We start from the raw sequence: 22,347 nt of genomic DNA, 5'->3' as shown, positions 1-22,347 counted from the left end.
TCAAGTCTGGAGGGGACTATGGTGCTGAATGCTGAGCTGTAGCCTACAAACAGCATTCTCACATAGGAGCTCCTTTTCTCCAGGTGGGAGAGGGCGGTATGGAGTGTAGTGGCTATTGCGTCATCAGTGAATTGATTTTGTCGGTAGGCAAATTGGTGGGGGTCAAGGGTGGGCGGTAACGTGCTACAGATTAGTGCCTTAACAAGCTTCTCAAAGCATTTCCTCACTATGGGAGTGAGAGCAACAGGACGCCAATCATTCAAGCGTGTTACCGTGGTCTTCTTCCACACCGGCACAATGACTGATGTAAAGCAGGAGGGGACTACGTACAGGGAAAGGGAGAGGTTGAAAACATCCGTGACGACACCCACCAGCTGCACTGCATGCGCTCTGATCACCTGGCCTGGAATGCCGTCCGGGCCGGCCGCTTTGCGCACAACACAACACAACACAACACAACACAACACAACACAACACAACACAACACAACACATTACCGGAACATCATACCCACGGTGCAGCATGGTGGTGGCAGCCTCAGGCTTTGGCGCTGCTTTTCTTCAGCTGGAACTGGGGCTTTAGTCAAGGCGGAGGGAATCATGAATAGCTCCAAATACCGGTCGATTCTGGTGTCAAACCTTCAGGCGTCTGCTTGGAAAGCTGAAGATGGAGAGGAATTTCACTTTTCGGCACGACAGCGACCCAAAGCACACATCCAAACCAACAGAGGACTGGCTTCATCAAAAGGAGATCAGAGTTTTAGAATGGCCCAGCCAGAGTCCAGACCTGAATCCAACAGAAAACCCCCCCCCCCCCCCCCCCCCCCTGTGGGGTGACCCCCCCCCCTCCCCCGAAGAGGGCTGTGCACAGGAGATGCCCTCGCAATCTGATGGATCCAGAACCTTTCTGCAAGTAAGAGTCAAGATGTGCCAAGCTGATAGACTCTTACCCAAAAAGACTGGGTGATGTATTAAAATCCGAAGGTGCTTCAACGAAGTATTAGAGGAAGAAAGCCAATTTATTTTGTCATTGCAGGTTACAATGAATTTGTCCTTTGCATTTATCCCATCCTATTGCATAGGAGCAGTGGGCAGCTGCAGCACCCAGGGACCAACTCCAGTTCTTCTTTCTGTTGCCTTGCTCAGGGGCAGACAGGAGTATTAACTCAAACATGTCGTTTTGATGGTGGGAGGGAACCGGAGCACCCGGAGGAAACCCACAAAGACACAGGGAAAACATGCAAACTGCACACAGAAAGGACCTGGGACGGCCTGGGGTTCGAACCCGAACAGTTCTAACTACTGGGCCACCGTGGGTGGCACATTTAGGAGTATGCACACTTATGCAACCAGGATGTTGTACGTTTTGTATTTTTGTTTTTTTTATGTTTCTGATTGGTTTTTTCTTAATTTCTGACCTGATTTATCTTGGTTTCCTTTTCTTACATCACAAAAACCTGCCGTTTTCAAAGAGGCGTGTACAATTTATATATCCACTGTATGTAATGTGGCTTCGGGCACCATCTGAACACAACATTATTTCTCTGACTGACCCACTAAAGGCAGTTGTTCATGTTATAATGTCTGCCGACAACGTTGCACAGACATGAGAAGGCAGCCAGGGTTTTGGTTCATCCACGGAAAAAAGTATAAATATAAAATTTCTTTGGAATTGGCCATTTCTCCAGAAAATGTCTGGCCTAGCACTTTACAATCCAAATGCAGACAGCTTTGACACATCAGTTGTGTTGACAAGCTTGAATTTTACGTGCAAAGTTCAACCAAGTCGAATACAGTTGAATCGTTGATGGTATTTGGTAGGGGTTGTGCAATGGTAGGACTTTAGGAGAAAAGATAACTGGATATGCCAAATTGGGAGAAAAGGGAGCAAGTCAAATAGATGAACGTGACATGGTGAATAAAGCTCTATTTCTGGGAATCATCAATAGTTTTTTTTTTTTTTTGTGGGCAGGGGAATGTATCTCGCAGTGGTTCTCAAATGGGTCTGTTCCTTTGGGAGGTAGACAACTGAACTGAACATCTGCAAACTGAAATAGTGACTGTGGCCATGCAGTATGTTAAGATACTGATGGTGATATTGTGTTACCGATATTAAGGGTTCACAGAAAGTTGAATCAGTTCATCTGGACACGTTTGCTGACAGAAGTTTTTCATCACCCATTTAGAGAGAACTTCTGGGTTAGCAGCGTGAGCCTTGGCCGGCACTTTCAATCTGATCTGTTTACCGCGGGGTGGAGATGATCTGGTGTCGGCTTGGTAAATTGCCAAAACTGCTGAACTCGGGGTTGAGGTCCACACTGTCAGGGCCTCCAGGGCAGGTGAAGGTGAGGTACCGCAAAAGCGAAACCACGAAGAGGAAAAGCTCCATAAGTGACGTCCATCCATCCATTCATTGTCTTAACCGCTTATCCTGCTCTCAGAGTCGCGCGGATGCTGGAGCCTATTCCAGCAGTCATTGGGTGGCAGGTGAGGAGACACCCTGGACAGGCCGCCAGGCCATCACAGGGCTCGCACACACACCCATTCATTCCTAGGGACAATTTAGTGCCGCCAATTCGCCTGATTTACATGTCTTTGGACTGTGGGAGAAAACCGGAGCCTCCGGAGGAAACCCACGCAGACACGGGGAGAACATGCAAACTCCACACAGAGGACGACCCGGGACGACCCACCAAGGTTGGACTACCCCGGGGCTCGAACCCAGGACCTTGTTGCTGTGAGGCGACCACGCTAACCACTGCGCCACCGTGCCGCCGCCATAAGTGACCTCTTCAGTCTCAACTGACTGCAGGTATCCCCAGTCATTTGAGACTGAAGAGGTCACTTAGACCCTGTTTACACTTGGTTTTAAAATGTGTTTTGGGTGATTGGATCACAAGTGGACAGCGAGACACATCGCCTTTTACACCTGCGTCTATCATGCGTCTCCAAATGCATCCTGCTGACCACTTGTGATCAGATTTCGTTACTCCAAAGAAGAAGAAGAAGAGGATTTCATGTTATGTCCTTGTCGGGAACGCATCAGGACGCATTAGCGTTTACACTGCAAAAGATATGTGGCCAAATGCGTCCCAGACCAGCTCAGCGAGTGGTTTGAGTAACCGGTTCACAAAACGTTTTGGTGGTGGTTTACACTTGTATTTAGCACTGTTCACCTTGTGATCCGATCGCAAAAACAAACAAACAAAACAAAACGCATTTTAAAACCAAGTGTAAACGGGGTCTAAGATGAGTAATGAAACGTTTCCCTCTCAATAAACGTTATGTCCAGATGAACTGGTTCAACTTTTAGTGTGATTTGCTTCCCTGGATTATTGAGCATGCATAAAGACGTTATTAAGGGTTATGTCTCAGTTAGACTGGGTAATGATCCAGGAGGTTTTGGTGTTAATAAATATTTAAATGCTGCAAGGCAGAAAATAAACAAGGCTGCAGAGAAATATATCCAGAGTGGGGGGAAAGTTTAATATATGTCATATTTTTCTGTAAAACAGAACTGCTGACCTAGAAGCTATGATGTATTCATTTTTTATGTAAGACACAAAACAGCTTGGCGTGGAATTGAGAGGGGCAGATTTTGGGGAGTTGGTGGGAGGTAATTAAAGAAAAGGAAGAAATGAAACAATTGCCCTGCAGGTGAGACAGAGATTAAAAAAAGGGGGACGTAAGCATCAGGGGTTGATTTGGGTCAGGGTGGGGAGTTTCAGGAGCAGCCGGAGGAAGAGGAGCGGGTGAATGAATAGAGAGGGAGAGCAGTGTGTGGGCACTGGAGGCCAGAGACAAACAAATCAGGTGAGGGGGATGCTTCAGGCAAATGCAGGCCTTTGCATCTTGACGTGTGCAGTGCGCATATTGTCCTCACTGCTGCCCCCATCTTGCTCTCTCTCTCTCTCTCTCGCTCTCGCTCACGCTCGCTCCCCCTCTCGCTCATATTTGATCCCACCCTGTGAGTCCCTTTTTCTCACCCACACACTCCTTTCAGTCCTACTTCTAACCGGTCCCTGAAAAGTAGGGCAGTCCTTATGCAACACATAGGGAGGGGTGAAGGGAGAGGGGGGGGGAGGGAGAAAGAGAAAGGTTAAAACAAAGACTGCAGGAGTGAGACAAACATAGAATGAGGTAGGGGTGGGGTGGGGTGAGGGGGGGGGGATAATGGGCTTGGCCTTCCTGATCCTCATCTCATCTTCACACTCTCATCCTGTCTTTCCTTTGTCCCTCCTTCTCCCTGGCACTTTGCCTCTCTCTCTGCCAGTGGGCATGTTGAAAGTAGGCTAGGATCGACGCGCTGCTCTGAGTCACAGAGCCGTGGAATACTAAAGCCCACTGATTGCATTCAACTTTAGGCACCCGACTCCCATGCAGCGTATGATACAACAGAGCCATCCATTCTAATTTCTGCTCAACGCTGACGTGCATGGATTCGTTTAAACAGAAGAGGAAAGCCAATTGATATCGGAGTTTGACGCAGTCAACAATTATAGAAACAACTGGCTGGAGGCACTCCCGAATATTTATATGTAGCAATACTCTTACTTAACACATAATCCGCAATGGACTGGGAAAATGGTACGACTGAGCGAATCTGACGGTCCTCCAAACCCCACAGATAATACCTCATCTTCTCCTCTCAAGAGTCATTCCCTTATCAGGAAATATGTAAGGACACACTTTAAGAATAGTTATCGCGATTACTTTCTCAATTACTTTGTCTTGAAAATATCACTTTTTGAAGTAAAATAAGAAGTTGGAGAGCTGCTTTAAGTGGTTTTTTTCTGCTAATTGCATGGTTAAACTTAACAAGTTATGCATCAGAACATCTTAAAACAAATGCAGTTTAGCTTGCCTAAAGATCTCTGATCTTTCAGATCGGCTGAACAAGCGATTTCATCTTGTTTCACGGACTCTTACCGCGTTGAAACGTACCACGCCGGCAGATTATTTTGCTTGTTTGGGGGATAATTTTTCTTGAACGTGCTCATTTTGTTTTTCTTAATTTTTACATGGCATTTCTTCAGTGTGTGCCGTAGCGCACTGCAAAAAAAAAAAAAAAAGACAAGCTGTGAAAGCTACACCATCATTGCACACTCATTGCTCTTCTCACTTCTTATTTTCAGTTACCTCTCCCCTCAATGGACAGACGAGTATCATCTCAGTCATGCTTCTTCATCCATGGTGGGTGGTCAGTTAGGGCCTCATTAGATCAAGCATGCTTCAAGCCATGCAGGCGATCCTCACAGCCAGTGAATGAGAACGGAAGAAAAGAGGAGCGTGTAAGTGGCCTGACACTCCGAGGAGGAAAAATATTAATATATTCTTTCAGAGATGTTGCAAGAGGAGGGCATGACACATGCATAATGGAATAGTTTGCCTTCTTGGAAGATCGAACAGATGACAGAGAATTCTCATTGTGCATGTTTCACCGTGGTGTCTAGCCCCTAATGAACACAAAGGCTTTTTTTTTTGTTTAGGTGTAAAACGACAAGAATGCTAAAATGAAAATAAAAACACATAGCGTTTATGGGAAAGGGCCAAAACACACAACGGTCGGCCAATAACAAATGTGAACCCTTATTCGAAGCCATGCACTCAGACAATGACGTCCTATCCTGTGTATCAAACATGTTGTCCCCTCTGCCGGGGATCATTAGCACATCTGACAGCAGAAAAATAACTTGACATGTCAGTCATATTTCTAAATGACATTAAAACTGGTCCCAAAAAAGACAATATTTCCCTATTTCCCCTTGGACAAGGAAAAGTTCCTTGAAATACAAATGTGAGAAATTATAACCAAATTGCTCACTCCATAAAACCACAAAAGTCAGTATACTCTCTACCCCGGCTGTCAGCAATAGTTAACTTGAGCTTTGCCTTCTGCAAGCAGACAGTTTTTCAGCTTCAGCTCTCCCTGGATCGTTGTATGAGAATAAACCAACACTGATGTACATGTCAAGGTTGGTTTATATATAGATATATACTATATCTATCTATCTATCCATCCATCCATCCATCCATCCATCCATCCATCCATCCATCTATCTATCTATCTATCTATCTATCTATCTATCTATCTATCTATCTATCTATCTATCTATCTATCTATCTATCTATCTATCTATCTATCTATCTGTCCATCTGTACTGTATACACACATACAGCATATATGTATGTATGTGTGTGTGTGTGTGTATATATGTCTTCTCCTGGATCACCACCTTGCTGTGGTGGAGAAGCTTGGGTGTACATACCAATGATCCCAAGAGCTATGCCGTCCGGAGCTTGGCTCCTGGTAGGGTCACCCAAGGAAATAGGTCAAGGGGAAGGTTCCAGACGAAGCGCGATCCAACAAAGACCTTAACGGCAGAACTAGCGGAAGATGTCTCCGGGTCACAACAGCAGTGAAGGCGGATGAAGGCTGCAACAGAGGGTGGTCCCCAATCGTCTTGGTTCTCCATGCCATTGGACTCCGCCCCCCCCCCCCCTGCCAAGGACCGTGTGGTGGCTGCAGGTGCATCAGCCTCTCCACGTAAAAAGCTGTCACACCCAGGCGTCCTCCCATTATGCGGCTCCAGGATCGGTCTCTACGCCCACCTGAGGACCAAGGGGGAGGACGGTTATACTCGACCCAGAGTGACCACCGATGATGGTGTGTGTGTGTGTGTGTGTGTGTGTGTGTGTGTGTGTGTGTGTGTGTGTGTGTGTGTGTGTGTGTGTGTGTGAGAGAGAGAGAGAGAGAGAGAGAGAGAGAGAGAGAGAGAGAGAGAGAGAAGAGGGGGGGGCAAAGACAGAAAAAGTGATTTTTTTAATGGGATGTGGAAGATTTCATCAAACGACAACGTCTGCAGCGTTGTACTTTGAGCCCACGTTCAGTGTGTATTTCCAATATGTTTACCACTTATATCTTGACAATTATAACTTGTAGGCCCTTACCTAAATCCGTCGACTATACGCATTTTCCTCCTCAAACGTGGTTTAATAGCCCTTGTTGCAACACTCGACGACTGATGTTGTACCTGTACCAGATTAAAGTGCCTTTGCAACGATGATCTAATTTGCAAACTCATTCGAAATACTAAATACTGTCATGAATCGCAAGTCTTTAGTCTCTTTCTTCACAGGCCAGTTCTTTGCAGCTAGGTTGCAGCCCCCTTTCTGAGCATGTTGACATCACAGTTAACACAGATATTTCCATTGTGTCTCTTTGCATATGCCTATACAGCCAGCACGGCTAGAAAAACAGAGGGGGGGGGGACCGCTTTGGCGAATTAAAAAAAAAAGAGTAAGTCTCCAAGTTCAAAAGTTTGAGGATCAGACTGACCCGAAATGTTCAGAAGAGTTCCTCTTTATTAATTTCAGCAAGCAAGTACGTGGGTTATTGCAGTATATGCAGGCTATGTTTTTGCAGGCAGCCCGTCAAGCCTCGACTGCCAAGAACGAATGAATAGATTTGCATGAGAATAGATTCGGAGTAGAGTTATGACTGGGCAGACCTGGACCTCCAATTGAAAGATTATCAGCAGATGTAACCCCCCCCCCACACACACACACCCACACACCCACACACACACACACACAGAGTCAAGGGGTAGCTGAAGAGTCAGTTAGCTACCCTAAACCGAACTTCAGGATCCTCTCGGCCCCACGTTTCCTCGTTCTTCTTCTCCGCTCGACTTTCTCTCTCTCTCCATAGCCGAACGAGAGAAACGCCGCAGCGGAAAGAGAAGAAGAAAACTGCTGCGGTTTAAAGGAGAGGGAGGGGGGGGGGGAGAAAAAAAAATGTCGGTCGAGCAATTCCGGGAAAGCGCTTTGGTGTGTGAGGGCAGAAGAAGAAGGGGGGGGGGGGGAACTAGGCAGATCAGATTTCTCTCAGGGAGGTGGCTCGCGAGACTTATGTAATGTCGTCGCGGTACGGGGCCAGAAGGGGTGTAAACAACACCATTCCGAAGTAGGCCCAACGGTTGCCTGGCAACAAATATTTTTTTTTTTGCGTGCAACAAATATTTTGGGCAGGAAGGCTGGACAAACACGCCCCGCCTCCCCGAGGAAACAGGGGCGGGCCTCGCGAACACACTGCGAGTTAGCGGCTTCCCGAAAGTACGCTGAGAGACCGGGGCAAGCAAAACAAAGCTCGCCGAGGCACCGTTACGCGGATGTGGGTCAAGTCTGCGTGTGCACGGGTCTACTGTAGGGTGCTGTCTCACGCCGAGATGCGTGTGCGTTTCCCGAGACACTAATAGTTAGTTGATGTCTACTCCACTGAACCACAGAGCAGCGGCTGCACATATCATACCTCCCTCCCTCTCTCTCTCTCTCTCTCTCTCTCTCTCTCTCTCTCTCTCTCTCTCTCTCTCTCTCGCAGAACATAATATAGTACGCGAGACGCTCGTGTATTGTGTCTTCTATTTGCTATACAATGAACGAGCGACGCCATTATGTTCCCATGCGTCGTAATTATTGCACGAGAATTTTCACAAGCCCTTATTTGTCAAGTAACCAGGTGCCAAGCTCATCTACTGTTACATGACCCAACCATATAGCAGAGTAGACGCAGAGCCCCACGACACCTCCACCTGCAGACTGACGCCGACGCCAAGCTCACAATGGCATACCAGTAAGTGACATGGCTAAGATGTCTGTGAAAAAAACAAAACAAAACAACACACACACGCACACGCACACGCACGCACACTGTCCACATCCAGCCGAAACGTTGGCATTGGCAGGCTGGCTGAGACGCGAATTGTGCCGCGCCAGGAAACAAGTCGGTTTTCAGTAATGGAACAACAACGGGATGCGACGCTCGTTTTTAACACGCATTGTGTGGCCCACAACCTGCAACCCCGGGGCTTCCCCCGGCGTACAGTGCAAAACACGCGGGGTTGTCGGGACGTGAGAGCAACGGCTGGGAGCGTCCGACGTTACAACGGGGGCTGCGACGACAGGGGGCATTGTTCACCCCGCTACGCACGACGCACGAAACGCGGAAGCCACGTCTGCGGGCCGCCCGCCCCCTCCGCCGCCGTCTGCCTTTCGCTGTCACTCAGACGTGGTCGCCACGGAAACCGGTTGCTAGGCGGCATAACAGAAACGTCCAATTTGTACGTCTTTGCGTCAGCTATATAACGGCGTCTCCACGGCAACAGAACGCCGTACACACACGCAACAGACCGGCGGCGGAGAATCAAAGCACATGGTCACTGCTCCTATTTTTACCCCGATTATATATCGGACCTACAATCACCGGGACAGCGCCAGCAAACCCTCACGTTTGCGAAGAGAATAGTTTTGTATCCCCCCCCCGCGCGCGCGCGCGCACGCTCACACAACATCTGGTTTTCCGTCGCACGACGTATCGTATAGTTTATACGTTACGTAACGCGTCATAAATAAACGCGTGTCTGCATAAGATTGAGAATCGTGCCCTCTGCCAGGCGACGCGTTATTTACATTGGTTCCGGCCGTTTCTCCAGACGCATCGCCGACCTCGGCGTTTCCCATGAACCGCGATCGTCGGGATTACTCATCGCAGCTGAGCGCCGGTAGCGGCTGCACAGCTGGGACACCACGTCCTCCGCGGGTCCTCGTCTCTGACGCTGTAGCGCTGACTAATTGTTTTTGTCCCCAACTATTATTCCTCTCTTCGCGCCTTTACACGTTGTGTGCCACACACCGTGACATTTCACCACAAACGTAGGCCTGCTCCATTATTTTTTTTCTTCTTTCTTTCTTTCTTTCTTTCTTTCTTTCTTTCTTTCTTTCTTTCTTTCTTTCTTTCTTTCTTTCTTTCTCTATTTTCCGCAACATTTGCCTCTTTTACCCCCCCCCCCCCCGGACCACCACCCACCTGCCACATTCCCTTTGGCGTCTGTAAGTAGTGAGCGGTGTAGGACAATGAATCATTTCTCTATCAGTCTGGTGGATTGTTGTAATAACAGTATGTGCATGGCACAGATTTCCGTCACCGGCTGCCCACAATCCATATCGTCTCTCGCGTCTGTTCTCATAAGCGAAGAAAAAAAAGGAAAAAAAGAAAAGAAGAAGCGCCAAGAGATCCCCCAATGAACTTTGTCCGTATAGCCTACACATCCATTCATGAATGACATTCTTAGACCCGATCTAAGGAGGTCAGCTGGAGACACGTTTCATTCGCTGTGCGGAAACTGAGAACACATGGCAAAGGTTGCGTCATTTTCTGAGAAAAGTTTACGTTTCGTATGCAGAGAAATGTAACCAGACGCCGACGTCGCGAGCGTCTATGTCGCCTTATAGCCAGCTTCAGTCGCCAGAGGCGGGAGCTTTACGCTTCAGAAGTCCCGAGGGCGTGCCGTGAGAACGTTTCCCTCAGGATTTCCCTTTGCCTTCTTTGACGGGATTCCTGCCTCGGGCGAAATCGGAAGCCGAGTCTCGGATAAAGCAAATAGTTCAAACCCGTGAAATGGGCAACCGCCGTGCAACTCCCCTGAACGACCCCGTCGGTTTCACCAAGATAGCAGTTTGGCGATTTATAGGCATGCGCCTGTCTACGGTCCATCGCCTATTCAAATGAATGTTTCTTGGCCCACTTCATTGTCATTTTCCCCGAGTTGACACCAATGTTACGCTCACCTAAAAGGGGTCGACGGGGCTTTGCCACTCAATCGATATCGCTCGTGCACGGATGGAAAGCTGGAGAGATAATTGTAAATGGATGTTTTCCATACGTTGCAAACATGTTTTTTATTTCCTCTCAGAAATTGTTAGACGGTGAGAAACATCCCGTGGTTATGATAGTAAAAAAAGAAAAAAAAAGAAAAGAAAAAAAATTCTATTAATACCCGTAAGCTGCGAGCCCGTTTCAGTGGGAGAGGGATTCCCTCAACGTCACCAAGGATACCAAACACAACACCGAGGCACGACCCCCATATTTGGTCACGTACGTCAGCGGAACTCCGAGGCGGGACTTCGCTTCCATTGGCTGCGTCTGCGGGTGGGAAGCCGGAGTGGGTATGTTTTAAAAAAAAGAAAAAGAAGAAGCTAGAAATGCCTTCGTTTACTCGACGAGGGGGAGATTCATTCATCAGACAAGACCGGCTACTGTGGACCACCGTGTGACGCTCTCCTGTGTGCAGTGAACGGACTTTGCATTGGATATACAAATTGATGAAGGCATTTGAGAGAGGGGATAAAGACGTGAACTTCGAGAGACGGAAGTTCCACGGAGCGGTTTGCAACATCTGGAATTAAGACCCTTTCCCTACGCGGGGAATTGGAATACCATCTTCATGCAACTTTTTTGGAAAGAAACCAAAAGCTTTTCACCCGAGAACAGCAAAAAGACCAACGGCGGTAAGTCCAGTCTAACGTTGTCAGTCATTCGCGCTATTCTGTAACTTCTGTACAGCGACGTCCAAGTCGGCAGATGCTTTGCTTTTGCTTATGCGAATACACAGTGGGCTTGTTTGGGCACCCGGACGACCTTCATGTCGTCGGGGCAGATAGGGGGCATGGGTGTCTCGTTTTGGCAACAGAGCAAACCAACATAGCGTATGCGAGCAAGGGGAAAGCCCTGATTGAATAAATCCTCGCATGCTCCTGCGGGCTACAAGTCTCAGCCGTCAGTTTTAGGGACCTTTGACAAACACAGAACCACTGGCCAGTTAGAATGACCTGCATTCTCGTGTCCCAGTAGCCCTGTAGTAACGTTGTGTCTGCTTACCCTGCCGCCGCAGGTGACATCGCACTATTGACAGGAACTGTAGGTTTCCCAGTATCCTTCACCCCCTCCGGGGAGATGTTCCAAGGGTTTCCCGGGGACCTAGACAGCGGTTCCCGTGGGAGTTCGTCTCCGTCCATCGAGTCCCAGTACCTCTCCTCCGTGGACTCCTTCGGGAGCCCACCTGCCACCACTGCTCCACAGGTAAGTGACGATCAAAATATAAGACCACGACAAAGAACACCATACGTTTGCGTCGTAACAGAAATGGAACCAACCCGACGCCCCGGTCTAAGTCTCTAACCAGCTCGCACTTGATCTCGAAAACAGAGTGGGCTAACGAAACCAGCGAGCGTTAAATCTTTTTATAAACGGGTAAATAAATGCATGCTGTCTGGGGCCGTGTTCGCCAACATTTCTGACCGACAAGCAACTTGGTTGCACCGATTTCACGAGTCTGACTCGCTACGACAGTTTCCAGCGCTCACAAGCGTCACCGCAGCGGAGATGTCAAGCGTCGGAAACACAGGCCAGCGCTACGAATGCGCGTTATGCGTGTCGGCGCACACGGTGTCGTCCCCGCTATGACACCACCTTGTTTCGGCGCCTTTCAACTCGCCGGCGCACCGTGTCGGTCCGCGGCAACGTGGTAGGTTGTACAGCACGCCGCAGACCGGTGACGGGGCCGGGGAGGTCTCCTACGTAGGCAATGGAGCTCCGCCCGCGCCCGCTTCCCCTCTATGCTCCGTCGTCTCAGGCCCGGGAGTGACGTAAATGCGTTCTATTTTGAAGTGTTGCGTCGCGTTGCTAAGGGGAACACCGGGGGTGTGACGGGGAGGGATTAGGGGGCGGGGCGAAAGGCTTTCGAGCGAGGCGAGCGGTTGGGGGCGGCCGCTCTGCAGCCGCCCGTCTCGCACGCTGCCATGTAAATATGAATGATGTTAGCGCTGGTTTTTAGCGCTGCCCCTCGAGTCCAAATATAACCGAGTGACCAGAGGTGGTTTTGGCCTTATCAGTCTATAGTTATGCCGAAATGTGAAATGTCGAAAAAAAAACCCCAAAACAAAACCGTCAGATTGTAGTCAACAGCAACGCCTGTCTTGCACAAATCCCATTGATTTCAAGATTTTATGTTATAGCGTGACTGACGGATCTTAGCCTAACTGCTGTGCTTTCTCCGATGCCCATTTGGGTGACAGGCTACCAGGATAAACTCCAAGTTGGCTGTTTCACTAAAAATTATCATCCATCAAATCCATTATCCAAACCGCTTATCCCGCTCTCAGGGTCGCGGGGATCCTGGAGCCGATCCCAGCAGTCATTGGGCGGCAGGCCGGGAGACACCCTGAACAGGCCGCCAGGCCATCACAGAAATGAACATGCAAATGAACATGCAAAGAAAAGAACATGCAGCACATTATCTTATTTGTGTCTGTTTCTGTCTATAATTTGGTGTACATCACTTGGATGCACATGTGTTAATGAGATACAGGGGTGCAACTACCTATTTGCTAAGGGGCATGCAACATCAACGTTGGTGCCGCCTCCCCCTCCCCCCATCGTCAGATTTCAGTATTGTCACGGGGAGGTCATATACGTACAAAAGGCTAAAGCTGTTTATTTGCTTGAACGGATCAATTTAATAACTATTTTAATCATTAAGTTAAATTTCATGACTATGCACCAGTATTTAGCAACCGTTAACAACTACTGTACATATTTTACAATAGATTTAGGCGTCTGTTCGACCATTCTTACCGGACCCATGACACGGACCCCGCTCTGTAGTCGCCAACTAAATTGTGACGTGCCTTGCCCATTTCTTAAGTGTATCATCAGTGGTTAGCATGGTCGCCTCACAGCAAGAAGGTCCTGGGTTCGAGCCCCGGAAAAGTCCAACCTTGGGGGTCGTCCCGGGTCGTCCTCTGTGTGGAGTTTGCATGTTCTCCCCATGTCTGCGTGGGTTTCCTCCGGGGGCTCCGGTTTCCTCCCACAGTCCAAAGACATGTAGGTCAGGTGCCATGCTAAATTGCCCCTAGGTATGAATGTGTGTGTGTGTGATGGCCTGGTGGCCTGTCCAGGGTGTCTCCCTGCCTGCCGCCCAGTGACTGCGGGGATACTCTCCAACATCCCCATGACCCTGAGAGCAGGATAAGCGGTTCGGAGAATGGATGGATAGACGTTGACCGTGCCAATTTGTTTTCAATTGAGATGACTGCCAATTGGGTCAAGCGGTCGTTGTTCGTACTCGATCGAAGGCAACTTCCGGCTTCCCTCTCAAGGTTTTCACTGAAGGGATGCTTTGCATCCTACCTTTTGTCTTTCATTCACTTAGATAAATTTTCTCTCATCCCTTCACACACTTACCCCTTTTCCTTCCTTCTTTTCATGTTCTGCGCCCCTGACAGTTTCTTTTGAGCTTTCTCCCCCTCGACTCCTTCTCTGTGTCATGACAAGTTGACAGCTTAGGTCACACGGTGCTGCAAAGCCTTGCGCTCTAGTATCTTTTATGACAACATTTGAACCCTCAGCATTGGTACAGTCATTGGGCCGCTGCCGTAACAAATAAGTAGCCTGTCTTGTCCGTGTGATCGGTCTAGACCTGGCTGTCATTTCAAAATATGTCTATAATACAGCATGAACCTATTTTAAATGACAAAACAAAGACTACTGACAACAAAGACATTTTCGTATCTCTGTATATGTACATTTTTCACCATTGTTTTGCCTGACCCCCCCACCCCCACCCCCACTTCTGATGAAATTTAAATGGCCTTTTTCATCCCTCTATCCCTGTGTGGTGTCTTCTGGTAGGAGTGTTTGCCAACTGGAGCTGGGTTGAGCAGTGTGGGCGGCGGGCCAGGGGGCAGTGTTGGAGGGGTAGAGATGACTGGCTCGTTTGTGCCCACTGTAACTGCTATCACCACGAGCCAGGACCTGCAGTGGATGGTTCAACCAACCCTCATCTCCTCCCAAGCCTCTGCACAGAGCGGGTCCACTGGTACCTCCACCATGACCCAACCAGTGTCCCTGGTGGACCCCTATGACATGCCGGGCCCCAGCTACACTTCTGGGTCTGGGTTCACCCCTCCAAGCTCAGAAACGCCAGGGCCAGCCCCAGGGCCCATCCGCCAGTCCAGAACCCGCAGCCGCCGCACACGAGACGAGTCTGTGAGTGACGATGGAGATGTTGGTCTGTTAGTAAGTGTGTGTGCTCCTGCGGTTTGTTCGTGGCACCCCATTCATACCATTTATCACACCATGCATACTTTGTTTTTCCATCTTGCCATATAGGTACCAATATTATCAGATCCAGTGTGACCTTCTTTTACACAATAAGACATTGCACTAAAACCACCATACATTGCTAGTGTCCAGTCTCTCCTCATTCTGATAGAGAATGAGAAACAAAATACATATGGTGACCCTGTGTTTACTCTTTATCCCAGCTAACTCCAGAGGAGGAAGAGAAGAGGCGTGTGCGGCGTGAGAGAAACAAGCTGGCTGCTGCCAAATGCCGAAACCGACGGCGAGAACTCACAGATAGACTGCAGTCGGTGAGCTCAGCCCTCTTATAAATGTCAAAAATCAATGGCGATTCCACTTGTTTACTGCATGGTGTTACCTCATAGCATAGTAGCGCAGGTTAATTTGTGTGTTATGTCTGATACTATTCGTAATAGGACGTTGCGGTGAAGATGATTATAGCTACGAAGACACACTTTTGTACTTGCAGATTTGATGACCTAGTTAGAGAGCTCTTATGTAAGTTGCCTTACAATTTGAGGAATTTGCATTGTGAGGCATTTCTCTGCAGGCAGGCTGCTCCACAAAGCTTGACGAAAAATTTACATAAATCTGACCTTTTAACTCCTCCATCTATTCTGCTCCCTACCTCTCTCACTTCTTCAATCTCTCTTGTTTTATTATGTCCCTCTCCGTTTCTTCACCTGTCGCTTTTTCTCTCTGTCATCCCCCTGTCCTCACCCATGTAGGAGACAGACATACTGGAGGAACAGAAGGCTGAGTTGGAGGCTGAGATCTCTGAGTTGCAGAAGGAGAAGGAACGTTTGGAGTTTGTCCTGGTAGCCCACCAGCCAACCTGTAAGATCCCCTACCAGGACCACCCGCAGCCAGGCTCTGTAGAGCTCCCTTCAGGCCAGTCTCAGCTCGCTCCCCAGTCCCTACCACCACCTATCTCCATTGTGGGCTTGACTGTGAAGGAAGATTCATTCTACATGCCTCCCGCCTACACCCCTCACCCAGCCTCCACCCAGTCCCAGCCGCCGATTCAGCAGCAGCAGCAAGTGCAGCAGCAGCCTCAGCCGGGGATGATGCAGGAGGTAGCGTTTTCTAGTTCTTTCTATGGCTCAACTGAGCCAGCTCCCGGTGGGCCATGCCTAATGGCCAGTGACAGTGGTGGTGGTAACCATGACGGCAGCTACAACCCCTCATATACATCTTCATTTGTGTTCACCTACCCAGAGGGAGCCTGCGGGGTCAGTGCCAACCAGCGGAACAGCAGTAGCGAGCAGTCGTCCGATTCCCTGAACTCGCCTTCGCTGCTGGCGCTTTGACTGACCGACAGACATGCACACACATATCAACCTGCATCATTATTTTCGCTGGAAGTAGAGGCCTAGGGATGCACATGCACAGTACCTATCAGTCTCTCACAGTCAGCAGCCAAAAAAGAAGTACCATTCACAATTATTTGGACTAAAGTCTACTTAAACTGTCATGCATTCCAACAAAGAGCCATACCAACACATAATTGCACATTAGACCAATGTTGAGAGTTCAATTTAAAGAATTAGACCTTTCTGGTTTAAATGCACATTTGTAACTGGACAAAATAAGTGAACCAAACTGAGCTTTAAAGCGCGGAGAGCCCATCCAAGTTGCTAGTTACTAACAAGTGCCCTGAATACCTTACTTCACAATAACTACTTTTGACCTTTTATATCCACAGCGAATTGAGTAGAATTGCCGCAAATTCACATGAGCAATCCCAAAAGCACCATTGTCCCCCCTTCGTTCCCTCTGTCGGTCAACCCTCCTCCAGTGAGCTTGCTCTCATCCTTTACCATCTCTTTCTTCTTTCCTCACGCTGAATGTATTTTGTACAGTGCTGAAATAAGGGAAAAGGACACTTCTTCGCGGGGTCTTTTTTTCCTTGGGGGACAGACTGCTGATCTTTTGCTCACCTCTGCTTCCTCATCCACTCGACTCCCTCTGCTTCTTTGTAATCTGGAATTTGGAAAGTTTGGAATCTGAATCAAACAGCCGCCGCTATATCTTGTGCTCTCTCTCTCCTCTCTTTTTTGAAATTCTTCATCCACCTGCCATCCATCCCATTTTCCCCCCCAATCTATGTTTCTCCTCTTCTGTTTCTGTGTCTCTTCCTCTTTCTGAAGTCTTCGACCCCTGAGAGCCCGAAGAGCCCCTCCAGCCCCTGGGACCTTGAGTGAATGCCGGTCAACCTAACGCGCCCCCTCCCCCTTGCACCACCTCACACATGGACATGGGAGCAACCCCGTAAAGAGGAGCCTTATTGGAGGGCATTGCTCAAAGCTCATTCCTTACAGCGAACAGCAGCCAAATACAGATGCACACAGATGCCAATGTAAAACGTCAGAATGCAAGAGGGATGCCACTGTCTTCTGCTGAGCCAATTTTGGACATTCAAACGATGACGATCTACCGGATTTGTGGTGTGATGGTGGTTAAATGAGTATGGCGAGAGAGAGAGAGAGAGAGAGCGAGAGAGCGAGAGAGAGAGAGAGAGAGTTGGCTGGAGAGAAGTATTTCCAGCCAAAGGCAGACAAGTTCTGCCTGGAAGGACAGAGAAAGGATGAATTTTACTGTAACTATCAACCTCTGGAGCCAAATAATGAAAACAAAGCAAAAAAAAAAAAAAAAAAGAACGAGAAAGAAAAGAAAAAACAAACAGAAGAAAATCCTGCTCTTACCAACGGTGTGGAAAAGTGAAGTCTCACTGTTGCCCTGCATGATACCACCTCCATACCACAAAGCCTGGTGGGCCCTGGCCCACACACATACTTACACCGTCACTTTCAAGCCTCTGGAAGGGATGCTACATACTAGGTTTTGTTACAATGTACCCGCCCCCTCGTTATGTCAGTGAGTGCTTTCTGGTGTTTATGCAGGATTGATGTGGTGAGTTTCATGTTAAGATAATAACAAAATGAGGGGGGGGGGGTTATGAAAACTAATATCATGCAGAAGTGGATGTAGTTGTTTGACATGGAGCTTTCCTGAGACTTGGTCGGTCCGCAAGCTCCATAAAACGGTCCAGATGTGAACCAATGTCTTTTTATTCAGAGGAGAGACTGCGTTTTTATCGGTGATTTGGACAACCTCTAAGCATTGGGTCCAGTGGTCTCTTGGCCTCCCCCCGTCCCCAAAATGGAGACAAGGCGGGGGTTCGTTTATTGTGAGTGTGTCCACTCGGAGCCACTTGGCCCGTTGATTTCTTTCTTTATTGAGGTTGATGCTGTAAGGGAGCATAAAGAGAGACCTGAGGTTAGAGACACCACGTGCCGTGGTTTCGGAGTGAGCAGTCTTTCTTGGCCTGTGAAATAGTACAATTTCTTTCCCTGTATGTTTGAGTGAAACGTGTTATACATTATTTTGTTATTTGTTTTGTTTGTTCGTTTTGTGTTGTCCCCCGCTCTCTACATGTGCTGTTGCTGCCAATGTATCTTGTTTTTTTTTGTGGGGATATTTCCACCTAACTGTTACTATTATTACATTATGACTATTATTGTATCATTATTTTTCTAATTTTATTTTTATTTGGCAACTTCAGAGGCATGTTGTGCACTATGAATGTTTTTTGGTCATAAATTCTAATTGTAAGCCTTTAAACATATACATATATACAGGAAACACGAATATATATATATATATATATATATATATATATATATATATAAGTGTATGTACCATGATTGTAAAGTATGAATGTTTGCATATCTAAATGGGATATTTTTGTCATTGAAGAAAAAGATGCAGTAATGTTATTGAGGCTAGTTTTAAAAACGATATTTTTCTAAAAGAACAGAAAACTATAATAAACTTTAAGTACTCCCTGGTCCCTCCACATGCAGCGCGGTTTCACTGCCTCTACCTGTGTGTATTTATATGTTTTATATAGAAAGCACTATTCAGGACACAAATGTATTGTTTAGGATGAGGTTGCAAGGTTGTGCTATTGCCTTTGACTTGTGTGTGTTTGTTTGTTTGTTTGTTTGTTTGTTTTTCTCTGTGAGGTCTGTCCCGAAGCTACTGACACCTAGACTCAATGCCATTACACATTTATCAGACGCAAAATGAGGAAACTATTATGAATGAATGTCAAGATGCACATTACGAGCATCGATTTTTTTTCCAAATAAGAGTTTAACTGTTTCATTTAACAATCTATTTCATGTGCATTATGCATTTTGTGCAATAAAAGCATATCACTCTGTAACATAGTCACTTTCCAACTAAACTGTGTATGAAGGATAATTGCAAAGGTTTAGCTTTCCTATTAAACAGCAACACTGCAATTTTACAGACGATCCATCCCTGTCCTGTTAATCCACTCCTGTCCCAAAACAGACGCGTAAACAAGCATAGCTGTCGTGATTGGACTCTTTGGTAGTGTTACTTTCGATAAACAAGCACCAAAAGGTGTCCGTTCATGAAGTGGCTAACGTGCTGGGATAAGGTCTGTTAGACGGGTCTCTTGGTGGTCAGAAAAAGGGGCAGGCCTCGGCTCGAGTCAGGCGTCTATTTATACAGATGTTGAAGATGCCTTTTGATTTCTGTCCAAAAACAAATGTGATGAGAATGTGTTCTGGGGTGCACACGCATAAGGAATATTCATTAGTTCTCATGTACATACATTTCGTGGTGCTACTTACAGTATGTAATATGAATTGGTATCAGTGGGGGAGTTTCACATTGTACGGTGGCTGATTACTCATTGCTATTACTGAAGTGTCCCCGACAAAAGAGCGTAACGTCTGAGCTGTCTCGTCTTTGAATACTGTATGGAACGCCAGTGTTTAATGGGTTTTGTGAATTCCCGGCAACGGCACCTCTGGGAAGCTCAGTAGACGGGGAATGCCGTGGGATCTCACCGAGGTCTAATGTAATACTGGGTTGCCTGCTAAACTGTTAGGTGTGATATACAGATCTCACAAAGTCCTTGTACTGTACTTGCACTGCAGATATTTACCATTTTCCATTTACACTTACTCCATCGTTCCCTTCATTTGTGGAAGTTACATTTTTATGCAACATAAACGCATGGGTCCAACTTTTTTGTTCAAATTGAATACATCAGTGATTGCTTTCTGAGGAAGTGGAGTCAAAAGGAGAGAGGTGTCGAACTATCTACTGGTAGTTGGGAGAGACCGTGCCTATGCCTGTCCGTATAACAGCTGAATTATGGTTAACTGAACCAGATGATTTCCTACTCTGGGATGACTATTGTTATTTGTCTTGTTTCTCTACAAGTCCAATATGTTCTCATGTTGGATATGAAATGCAATTTCCATTTTCCGTTCGGATAAATGTGATGTGATATCACACAGTGCTTTAAACAACCGTGGCACATTCTCTGCTACTTTGTCCAGTGTGATGACGTATTGCTGTATTGTGTCATATACTATAACATGCAACATGTCAGAATTCAAATCATAGATCTTGGGTTGACTTGATGACCTTTTGGAAGGATATGTGAAGAAATGATCTTTTTCCAAAAGATGTCAAAAATATACACAGTTTTTTTGTTGTTCCAAATATATGCCACCCTGGTTCGTCTATTCAAAGGAACAAGCGTTCATTTTTTAATCAGTGGCTTTCTCTCAAAAAGCTTCGCTTTTTTTTGCAACTATGTGTATTTGAAATGCGTTCCGGTCCTCTGGAAAACAAAGGTTGCAGTTTTGTCACGTCACAACTGGAAACAGGCAAAACAGTCGTGTGGATTTATATGTGACACATTTTGAGACTAAAGCAGCCAAGGCCTAAACCGACATTGCCTTGCGGGAATTGAGAACTGAAATGGTCATAATGATGTCATTTGGATAAAAGTTTACTTTACCTAGCTCCTGGAGGTGCTCTAATAACAACTACATGTGTATCATGTTGTAGGCATATAACGTTAAATGGCTCTTCATAGTTTTCTGAACTCGTCGCTGCATTGTTCCCTTCGCTTATATCTTTTCACTTGCATTGGTTTAAACTCCAAACGAGGGCCAAACAGTATGGCAAATCTACCATATTATTTTTGCAGCTTTTTTTGTTTTTGTTTTTTGGCTTTCTGTTGCGCTGTCCCCCTCTCTCACTTTCTGGTTGCATTTAATTGTCCTGTTAAAGTTTACATGATTCAGGGGGACGTTTTTTTAACTGTTTATGTACTTTGAAACCTGAATGAGCTACCTACCCCCTTGAGGGATGGACAGGCCCGTTTTTTTCTGTTTATCTCCCACTTGTGAAGAAATAACGCCAATAAAAAATGGTTATCAAAGTTTGTCTTATTCTTTCTAAAATTCGTAACCACAATTAAAGCCTTTGCATACTTTTATACTCATTCAATTCTATTAAATCCAACCTTTTGAAAATAAAATTTCATGTTGATAATAAAGTTGCTTGTGTGTGGATTATTGTGCGTGTGTTGCGTGTGCGTGCGAGAGCGAGAGAGTGAGAGAGAGACTTGAAGTTCTTTTAGTCTTTCCGCTTCCGGTGTGGGAAGATGGCGGCGCGAATTCACGTTTGCGGCGGCCTCAACCAGTACCGTCCATGCAGCGTCTTTGTCCACGTCTTAAATGTTGTCTTGGTTTGATGGCTGGGAGAGCTGCCGCTGGATCGGCTGGGAGAACCCGGTCTGCTGCGTCTTGTGGGCCCACGGACCGCGGCCCTTGCCTTGGAGCTGCGACCGAGGAGGTAACACCGAGGGCGGTGTCTGACGGGACGCGGAAGCGGGGCAGGCTAAGCTAACTGCTAGCCCATGCAACATATCCGAACGAAGCCAGAACATGGGCGACTTTTCAAAGTCTGTTCGAAAGTATGGAACAACGGGCGAATGAAAAATGGCGAGGTGCGTCTTAGGGGATGGTTGATTTATTCGCCGTCGACTGGGTCTGTCTTTTGTTATTGGTGCAAGTTATTTTCAGAAAAAAAAGAAAAGAAAAAAAGACAGCTTTTACGTCAGTGTAAACTACTAATAAGACACGTTAGCCCCTAGCTAACGGGTCTGACCCTTTAGCCGAGCGGTTAGTGGTGTCGCCTTGTGGTGCAGTACACCCCGTTGCGAATCCCGCACCGGGCAAGAAAATAACCGGTTACATTGGTGGCAGCGGTGGGATCCGGAAGTGTGCAGATCCTCAGAAGTCTCTTCGGAGCGCGGGAAGAACAAAGCGTGAGGGCGCGCTTCCGGGGAGGGTGACGACTGTAAACTACTAATAAGACACGTTAGCCCCTAGCTAACGGGTCTGACCCTTTAGCCGAGCGGCTAGTGATGTCGCCTTGTGGTGCAGTACACCTCGTATCGAATCCCGCACCGGGCAAGAACATAACCGGTTACATTGGCTATTGAAAGCAGCATCACCAACGCTATGG

The 22,347-nt window shown here is 47.2% G+C and overlaps 1 protein-coding gene across 4 annotated transcripts; it reads left to right on the top strand.

The window, feature by feature from the left end:
* Nucleotides 1-10,989: 10,989 nt before the first annotated feature.
* fosb (FBJ murine osteosarcoma viral oncogene homolog B) lies at nt 10,990-19,206 on the top strand. Of its 4 annotated transcripts, none has more exons than XM_056283640.1 (6): nt 10,990-11,345; nt 11,729-11,916; nt 14,527-14,913; nt 15,162-15,269; nt 15,708-16,055; nt 17,130-19,206. In XM_056283640.1, the coding sequence occupies exons 1-6, from the start codon at nt 11,282-11,284 to the stop codon at nt 17,181-17,183; spliced, it is 1,149 nt and encodes a 382-aa protein (XP_056139615.1). In that variant the 5' UTR covers nt 10,990-11,281; the 3' UTR covers nt 17,184-19,206. The 4 variants fall into 4 exon arrangements, with proteins under 4 accessions (XP_056139615.1, XP_056139614.1, XP_056139613.1 ...); XM_056283639.1 differs by having other exon boundaries at nt 16,198-19,206; XM_056283638.1 differs by having other exon boundaries at nt 15,708-19,206.
* The last annotated feature ends 3,141 nt before the right edge of the window (nt 19,207-22,347 follow it).

The sequence above is a fragment of the Lampris incognitus genome, chromosome 7 (genome assembly GCF_029633865.1).
Source record: "Lampris incognitus isolate fLamInc1 chromosome 7, fLamInc1.hap2, whole genome shotgun sequence".
NCBI lineage: Eukaryota > Metazoa > Chordata > Actinopteri > Lampriformes > Lampridae > Lampris > Lampris incognitus.
Note: the sequence above shows the minus strand (reverse complement) of the source record. Positions and strands in the feature narration are given on the sequence as shown.

Coding starts and splice junctions, on each gene's coding strand:
- fosb (XM_056283638.1), top strand. CDS start 11,282: ATGCAACTTTTTTGGAAAGAAACCAAAAGCTTTTCACCCGAGAACAGC. Junction 11,917..14,526: donor CTGCCACCACTGCTCCACAG/GTAAGTGACGAT, acceptor GTCTTCTGGTAG/GAGTGTTTGCCAACTGGAGC. Junction 15,270..15,707: donor TCACAGATAGACTGCAGTCG/GTGAGCTCAGCC, acceptor TCACCCATGTAG/GAGACAGACATACTGGAGGA.